At 38.0% G+C, this 8825-nt stretch overlaps 2 protein-coding genes across 2 annotated transcripts in view; both read right to left on the bottom strand.

Annotated features, from left to right (window-relative positions):
• LOC107601524 (epoxide hydrolase 1-like) overlaps positions 1 to 3567 on the bottom strand; it is a 12582-nt gene extending 9015 nt beyond the window's left edge. Inside the window, exons 1-5 of the mRNA XM_016293756.1 lie at positions 3470 to 3567; positions 2497 to 2690; positions 2210 to 2390; positions 1130 to 1348; positions 884 to 1013 (exon numbers count right to left, since the gene is read on the bottom strand). Of these exons, the coding sequence (XP_016149242.1) occupies positions 884 to 1013; positions 1130 to 1348; positions 2210 to 2390; positions 2497 to 2679 (713 nt within the window). The 5' untranslated portion in view covers positions 2680 to 2690; positions 3470 to 3567. The remainder of the gene's footprint in view (positions 1 to 883; positions 1014 to 1129; positions 1349 to 2209; positions 2391 to 2496; positions 2691 to 3469) is intronic.
• A 1724-nt stretch (positions 3568 to 5291) lies between these two features.
• On the bottom strand, positions 5292 to 6413 carry LOC107601484 (signal recognition particle 9 kDa protein-like). The gene is made up of 3 exons (XM_016293669.1): positions 6243 to 6413; positions 5925 to 5993; positions 5292 to 5837 (listed from the first exon to the last, which is right to left on the bottom strand). Exons 1-3 carry the CDS (start codon positions 6312 to 6314, stop codon positions 5718 to 5720), a joined length of 261 nt encoding a protein of 86 aa, XP_016149155.1. The 5' UTR covers positions 6315 to 6413; the 3' UTR covers positions 5292 to 5717.
• Positions 6414 to 8825: the final 2412 nt, after the last annotated feature.

Genomic DNA, 8825 nt, shown 5'->3' on the forward strand with positions numbered 1-8825 from the left:
AATCGAAATGTAATTTTATAACAAGTAATTTGATTCCTGAACTTACGCATCTGATCTGATTTCCGAAATTGGAATAGCTTTTCGATTCCCAACCCTCCGACTAAATTATTTCATTCTTGCATGCAAAAAGACCTGTATGGTGACTATGGGGCTATGTAAAATATTTTTTGCAACTTACTAGGTTTATCATTTGTAATTTTTTTCCAATAATGTTGATAATCTTCTGTTACCTAACTGTTGACATCGACATCGCAATAGGCTACTTATGAGACATCGTCGATATACGATAATATCATCTTATCGCCCAGCCCTATATTAAGTGCCAAAGGTAAATATCAGCTTTAAAAGGGTCTTCAAATCTTTAGTGCATTCAAGTCATGTTGAAAAGATTGAACCCACATGAACACCACCGGAGTGTCAGAACTATCTTTAAGCCCAGAGTTTCCGAGTAGAGTGCAGGTCAGTGAGAAAATATGAGGAACGCAATAGATGCAACAACTGTATTGATGGCAAATTGGTTGAAATTAATGCATTTGTTTTCTATTCTATTTACAATAAAATTATCTAATACTCGCACTCAAAATACTTCGGTATTACGCAAATATAGCTTCATAAATTGAATAAAAACATAAATCAAAAACAAACCAGCTGTGCATTCCTTATTCATCATTTTGTAGAATTAGAGTTAATTTTTTTTAATTTATAGAAAATATTTTTTTTTTTGTAGAAAAGCTATAATGCCATTTTTCTCCAAACTGAATGTATCTAATATTGTAATTACATCCCAACTTGTAAACATGAACTTCCCAGGAGGACTTAAATGTTTTGGATAAAGTGGGGCCTTGGAGTAAAAAAGGTCAAGAACCACTACTTTTATACATACTTGGGCTCCAGCTGGGCCATATTAGTGGTAATAAGCGAGCCCCAGTCTCCTCCCTGGACATAGTACTGGTTGAAACCAAGCCTCTTCATCAGTTTATTGAATATGTGTGCTGCACATACACCGTCAAAACCTGTGCAAAACACATTTTGATCATTAAAAAAATGCAAAACATGGAAAATATTTAATAGACTAATCCACATGTGTTTGAAACAAAATATCTGTTAGGTTGGGTTGTTTGACCTTTACCTTTTTTATGTGGGGCCTCTGAGAAACCATAACCAGGTATTGAGGGACAAATGATTTCGAAAGTAATGTCATCAGGACTGGATGGCTCCGTAAGCAGGGGGATGATACCATAAAATTCATAGAAGGAGCCTGGCCATCCATGTACCATCATCAGAGGCACAGCATGGGTTCCCTCAGCCAGGCTCTTTGGTTTCACGTGAACATAGTGAATATCAATACCTTTTGTTATAGAGAACACCACAACACAAAACAAAAATCAGTTGTGGAGTACTATAAAATATGTGCAAAACATAAGCATCTTCTTGCAAAAAATTTAGTTCTTAAAGGAACAGTTCACCCAAAAATAAACATTTGCTGAAAATTTACTCAACCTCAGATCATCCAAGATGTAGATTAGTTTGTTTCTTTATCAGATTTGGTGAAATTTAAGCACTACATAATTTGCTCACCAATGGATCCTCTGCAGTGAATGGGTGCCGTCAGAATGAGAGTTCAAACAGCTGATAAAAACATCACAATAATCCACATGACTCCAGTTGACCAATTAATGTCTTGAAGCAAAAAGCTTTGTTTGTAAGAAGCACATTTTTCAAGATGTTTTTTTAACTTCAAGTGTAACGGTGGCCCCTGATCTCAAGAGGCGCACTAGTGACTGATGCTAGAGGCTGCGGTCTTTAGCATTCTTGTTAGTGCACACACCTTTCATGCCCAGGTTTAAGTTCTGCTCGGAGCGGGGCGGTTGGGACCGGAGGTGTTACATTGGCACCATGACCTAGATGGGAGTGAGGCTTGGGGGGGGGGGTGAGTGTAGATTACTTGATTATTGTGATGTTTTTATCAGCTCTTTGAACTTTCATTCTGACGGCACCCATTCACTGCAGATGATCCATTTATAAACATGATGTAATGCTGAATAGCTCCAAAACATCAATGCATTTACCATTGCTCTGCGAAATTTTGAATGATCTACATGAAATCTGGATTAAGTTTTGCATACTTTTTTGTTCATGCAGAATTTTTGCTGAAATTTCGTTAATGTGACCACACCTTTACTATAGCTGTGCACTAGTCAAGGCTCACCTTCGATTTTGGTTTTGAAATGAGGGTATTTGTTCAGTTTATCCACTTGTTTCCTCCAGTTAAAATCATTCCTCCAATAAGACACAACCTTCTCAAGGTATTTGGAGTTGAAGCCATAGTTAAACTGACTGTCTTCAAGAGAAGGAAATGAGCGGGTCTGATCTAGCCTGCGGTGTAGATCCTAAGGATTATAAAGGAGATTTTGATACAGACAAAATACACACCAAATGTATTTCCAGTGAAACATCTATATGAAATTTTATTCTGATGATGACAGCAGGATTTACCTCAATCTCTTCTGAAGTTGTCTCAACTTTGAAAGGGCGGATACTATCATCTTCGGGTTCTTGGGGACAAGCTCCCACACCCCACCACCCATCATGTGCTTTCAGTACACTCTTTCTTTTCTTCAGGAATACCAGGGCTACCACCGTTCCGAGCCCCAATGCCACTGCCAACTCTTTGTACATGGTTTAGGGCCCTGGAATGAAGCAAATACAATTTTTATCTCCTTGGAATAAGCTGGAGTGTCTTGCTCAAGGTAGAAATGATGATAGTTAGCTCATGGATCACCCCTTGCAGAGTTTGAACCTTTTATACAACCACTAGGCAATGTGCTTCTAATGCATGCATGCAGGAAAATGGAGCAAAGGTTTATTGTTGCACAACATTCCCAGCACTGAGATTAGGATGGACAAAGCTCTATGGTTACAACATTTGGGGCACAGTGCATGACAAAGCTCTTCTCTGTCTAACCGCACACTAAATACCCTGTAAACAGGAATGTCAGAATGTGGGCTGTTCTTTTAATTATGTATTATTCACAAAAATATCATAACCTCATCTGACATATTACTTTTTTCTGTACAAACAAATGATATAAATAGTTTAAATATCTGAATAATTAATTTAATCTAAGAGGCTTAATAATTTTAGTGGAATTCTAGTAAGAGAATAATAAACAACTCTTCTTCAGTCTTTTTCTTCAAAGAAAAAAAAATTGATGAGTCACCAAATAGCTAAAATAACATGCACAGAAGTTACTTCTTCATTGCATTTACCTTAATAAACTTATTATTGAACGAGGATGTTGCTGCATAACCAGTGATTTGATCATCATAATTACACATGTACAGATCGTGCTATAGCAACACGCTAACCGATTGATATGCTGTTGCTTTAGATTAATCTTAATGAACGAACTAGCTTAATTTTGCAAAAACGTCATGATTAAAAACACCAGAGATGAAGCACACTCACCTCAATAAGTAGCAAAAAAAAAACCTGCGATCGTTTAGCACCAAGACGCAGAACCATTGTCCCCGTGCACCATGGGAAACGTAGTCACATTATAATCTGCGCACGCTCCATTTTACTGTGGAAAACGGATACATTTCTGTAATTCTGTTATGTAAAATTAGTTACTTCTTTCAGATAATAGTCGTGGTTTTATTGTAGTACAAAATAAATACACACCAAACAAACTTTTGATTGTAATTAGGTAATGACCTTTTGCAATAAGACGTTCTAGAAATAAAAACATTAAAAACGTAACCAAAAGAAAACGTACTTGCACCATGGTAATTTGCGATATTACTTTGTGTATGGTAGAAACTGAAGGGACGCACGAGACAAGTTTTACCCGTTATTACAGCTGACAGGAGCAGCGCGCGCTCAGTGAGACTGACAGGAGGGCGGGTTTTCTGAGGTAATACCATAGACTGTATATACACTTATGTTTCACATATCAGTTACTTTCTTAAACTAACATATGTGTCATAATAACATTTGTGTAGGTTACTTACCTTAAAGAACGATGACAGCGCTGAAAAAAAATCTTCCTGCTCAGGATGGCCTACTCACAAAATACGCTGTCCATGGTTGTAGCGTATACAGAGAGGTTTATTCGGCATGGCAACATGTGCCATCCATGTTTTAACATTTACCACAGTGGCTGTACATCCTCACAAGATTTTTGTCCGCCTGAGGAACCCAAGTTGCTATTTTAAACATGACAGTTTAAGGGGATAAACTACTGCCATTGTCCCCGTGCACCATGGGAAACGTAGTCACATTATAATCTGCGCACGCTCCATTTTACTGTGGAAAACGGATACATTTCTGTAATTCTGTTATGTAAAATTAGTTACTTCTTTCAGATAATAGTCGTGGTTTTATTGTAGTACAAAATAAATACACACCAAACAAACTTTTGATTGTAATTAGGTAATGACCTTTTGCAATAAGACGTTCTAGAAATAAAAACATTAAAAACGTAACCAAAAGAAAACGTACTTGCACCATGGTAATTTGCGATATTACTTTGTGTATGGTAGAAACTGAAGGGACGCACGAGACAAGTTTTACCCGTTATTACAGCTGACAGGAGGGCGGGTTTCTGAGGTAATACCATAGACTGTATATACACTTATGTTTCACATATCAGTTACTTTCTTAAACTAACATATGTGTCATAATAACATTTGTGTAGGTTACTTACCTTAAAGAACGATGACAGCGCTGAAAAAAAATCTTCCTGCTCAGGATGGCCTACTCACAAAATACGCTGTCCATGGTTGTAGCGTATACAGAGAGGTTTATTCGGCATGGCAACATGTGCCATCCATGTTTTAACATTTACCACAGTGGCTGTACATCCTCACAAGATTTTTGTCCGCCTGAGGAACCCAAGTTGCTATTTTAAACATGACAGTTTAAGGGGATAAACTACTGGTAGGTCATCCTAAGCAGGTAGGCCAGATTTCATGTGAACAATAAACTATCTATCAACCAATACAGAAGTTTCAGTAGATACAAAACCAAAGCTTTAAATAGTTCAAAAACTACGTTACAATTTTGGGAACTTTGGAGTAGTTTTAGTAGTTATAAAACTGACACCCTTCACTCCACAACTGTTCTCAATCTTAAGAAAAAAAATGTTTTGTTTTTTTTGGACAGAAGCGTATTGCCAAATATTGAAATAAACAGAACAATTGATGATAACTGCCTTTCAAATGATCTTTAAAGACACTCATTATTTGTCTGTAGACAGTAATGCTTGTAGAGTAAAATGAAATAAGAAAAAAAAAAGAAAAAAAAAAAGAGACATTTATTTTGGTTCATTGTACATCATGCATAGATATACAAACTTCAGTACTGGGATTTTATTGCAATCTAAGAAATTAAGAAGGTCCTGCTTCAAAATGTGTTCTCTTGATGTTGTCGCAGTTAAAACGTACTTTCTCCAAACATTAAATAATAGGCAGACCAAATGAAAACAGCTGTACAATCATTAAGACGTTGTCTGACCTCCAAACAGGAACACAAAAATCAGCCACTTTTAGGATGTTCTCGCTGCTTGCTCTCCAAGCGAGACTGTATTCTCAGTACACAGTCAATAAACATCACCCACACTTCATCTCCATCCTCCTGTAGATCCATCTCTTTTCACTGTCAGTCGGATTGAGTTACAAACAACTGTCCAATCCCGAAAGCTCCTTTGATTCATTCAGTCGGTTTCCATGGCTCCACTGTGGGACTCTTTGGAGACCATTAATCTCATCAACTTCCCATGCAGTTTCTCGATCTTCTTTACATCTTGGGCCTGGTCGGTTTTGTACTGCAAACACTGAAAGAAAACATATAGTGAATATAATACCATGATCTACACAAGACCACAAACAAAACAGTCTATTTGCAAGAGCTCAAAACTTACCACAGCATCATCTGTGACTTTCATACAGATATTTCCATCACAGTGTCGATATTTCAGAGCCACTCGGACCTGAATAAACAACATTAACAAACAGTTACGATACATTAGCACATTTCAAGCTTTAATACTGCAGCCTTTCTCTGCCTGACAGCTGCATTTAGACGCATATATACATATTATATATTTTACGACATGTCGAATTTGCTCTACAACACATTTCCACGCTGTTCAAATGCTGTTTGATTGTGAAATAATATGTGAACATGAGCTGTGCTTGTAGCCTCAAAATAACCTCAGAAAAGAGGTTATATCAGTTACCTTCATCGGGTCCGTCAAATAAAGTTTTTCTGCAGCTCGCGCAAACTCTTCCCACGTCTGATAATAAGGCATGGTGTAATAAACACTAAATAAAAGGTATCTTATTCAATATTTTAACAGCGTAGCAAAACCCAGCTATTTGAAGCAAAACCCAGGTGGCATAAAATATGGCCACCTTCAGTCGTAGAAAACCGCACTCTGATTGGTAGGCGGCTGAACGGGCCAATAGAAAACGTGCACACTGATACGTGTCGGATTTGAGGATCGTGATTGGTTCATAGGAATAGAACGCGCTTGTGGAATGACCAGCGTGAAAAGGGTAGAAAGACGGGCGGAGCTTAACGGCTGCGTTGTCACGTGGTAGTGATGCAAAGTCCGATTCTTTTCCGCGAGCCGGTTCTTTCCGGACAGTTCGGCTCATTGAACCGGTTCAAAAAGCCGATTAATCGGTTCCTGGCGTCATCAAGCAATGATATCACAACGCATTTCTTATCTAACAACTCAGTGCCATGTTGTATTAATGAAACATTCAACTAAAGTCATTTGTGTCAACACATATTGAAACATTTACATAAAAAGTTATTTGTGTGAATGCACATAGCTGATATTGCCTTTCATTCACTTAAGTTAAATGGTGTCAGTGGTCACAGTTTCATTCACGGATCCTTTATGTCCGATACGACTAACCTACAACTTAGATCAGATTCCTAAAAGTTTCGCACCTACAGCACACATTACAGACACTGATGCACAAAAGCGGATATGTTCTACATGTCTAAAGTATAAAGAAAGAATGAACCTGTCTTATAAACTCCTTGATTTCGCTTAAACAACTTAAAATAGGATCTGCATGCAACATATAAACCGTGCTAAAATTCAGGTTTTTCCATGTTTTAATAAAAATCCAGGGCTTTTTAATAAAACGATTCATAAGCATATCTCCAGTAGCCTATGTTTTGTTTGTTATGAAGAAACTTTACGTATCAGGCTCGCTCAAGTCCTCGGTGATACACACGCAGTGCAACTCACTGGTCAGAGTCCTCGGTAATCCTCGGCGAACTTCGACAGTTGGTTAAACCGGCTCATTCGGTTCTTTTTGAGTCCTCGGTAATCCTCGGCGGACTCCGACAGTTTGTTAAACCGGCTCATTCGGCTCTTTTTGAGTTGGACGTGCTACTTCGTATTTAAAATCATTTTTATAGTAATTGTTAAATCGGAGTTCAGTAGTTATGTTAGTTACATGTCCCTTAGAATAACATATAAACTATTAAAACACGTGCTAGTTACAAATACATCCAGTTAGACTCAAAACGTCCTGTGATTTGAGTGCGGCTCAAAAGATGATTTTCGGGGGCTTTTTGAGCCACATGCGCCCCCTGCTGGTACACAACTTGTGTCTCGTCCTATCCAAGTACTAACTACAAACTTTCCCGTAAACGGCCAGTGAGCGACTGCTATACTGATGTATATTTTGAAGAGAGTCCTAGAGGAATATATTAGAACTGTTATACATTATATAATATTTATATATGAAACTGAGCGTAGTTGTCTTGCAATATGTAAGCAAATTGTTAATGGTTGTTAATGTGTTCTTTTTTAGAACTTACTTGAAACGACACGTGAGTTCAAAGAGATGTACATTGCGCGTAGAATGCATAACTTAAACACTGTATTAGCCACTAAATATGGTCTAAAAAGCAATGACATGACTGTGATACAGTTGTGGGACGGATAAAGCTATACGGGGGTCCTGGGACTAAAGCACGAGAATGTTTTATTCAAATATGCATGTGTACTAAACTGTATAAGAGCGCACCAGTAGATGGCAGTGTAGACTTTTCCAAAGTTGCATTTTACACAAAATTTGAAATTGTATTCCAAGTGATATCCCTTTCATTTTTCCTTCAGTCATATACCCAAGCCACATATACAGTGGGTATAGAAAAGAACCACGCCCCTTTAAAATAATCACATTTTGTTGCTTAGCAGCCTGAAATGAAGACGGACACGGTTTTTGTTTTATACAGCTGTATTTACTCAGTGCAACTTAATAACATCCAAATGAAATATATAACAACAACATGTAAAAAAAACTGCTCAAGTTCAGTTCAATTTGATGGTGACCGTTTGTGACGGTATTTTGCCCCATCCATTTTTTCTTCTATCCTGACAAGTGCTCCAGTCCCTGCTGCAGAGAAACATCCCATAACAGGATATTACCACCTCCACGCTTTACTGTAGGAATGCTGTTATTTGGATGCTGAGCTGTATTGGATTTCTGCCAGACATATTGTTTGATGTTGAGGTCAAAAAATTTGATTTTAGTCTCATCTGCCTCAGAATCTTTGGCAAAGCTCAGTCGTGACTGCATGTGGCCTTTCTTGAGGAGTGGCTTTTTTCTTGTAACCCTCCCATTCAAGCCACATTTGTGGAGAATTTGTGATGTTGTCACACAATGACCACTCTTTGTCATGAATTCCTGTAACTGCTTCAGAGTTGCTGTTGACCTCTTGGTTGCCTCTCTGACCAGTTTCCTCCTGGCTCTTTCATCACATTTGGAGCAACATCCTGATCCGGGGGGGG

The sequence above is a fragment of the Sinocyclocheilus grahami genome, unplaced genomic scaffold (genome assembly GCF_001515645.1).
Source record: "Sinocyclocheilus grahami isolate Dianchi unplaced genomic scaffold, SAMN03320097.WGS_v1.1 scaffold306.1, whole genome shotgun sequence".
In the NCBI taxonomy this organism is placed as follows: Eukaryota; Metazoa; Chordata; class Actinopteri; order Cypriniformes; family Cyprinidae; genus Sinocyclocheilus; species Sinocyclocheilus grahami.

Bases quoted from the DNA above. Each gene is read 5' to 3' on its own strand.
- LOC107601484 (XM_016293669.1), bottom strand. From the start codon at position 6,314: ATGCCTTATTATCAGACGTGGGAAGAGTTTGCGCGAGCTGCAGAAAAA. The intron at 5,994-6,242 runs GTAACTGATATA...TTGTTTATTCAG, and splicing joins ATTTGACGGACCCGATGAAG to GTCCGAGTGGCTCTGAAATA. The intron at 5,838-5,924 runs GTAAGTTTTGAG...GTTTTCTTTCAG, and splicing joins AAGTCACAGATGATGCTGTG to TGTTTGCAGTACAAAACCGA.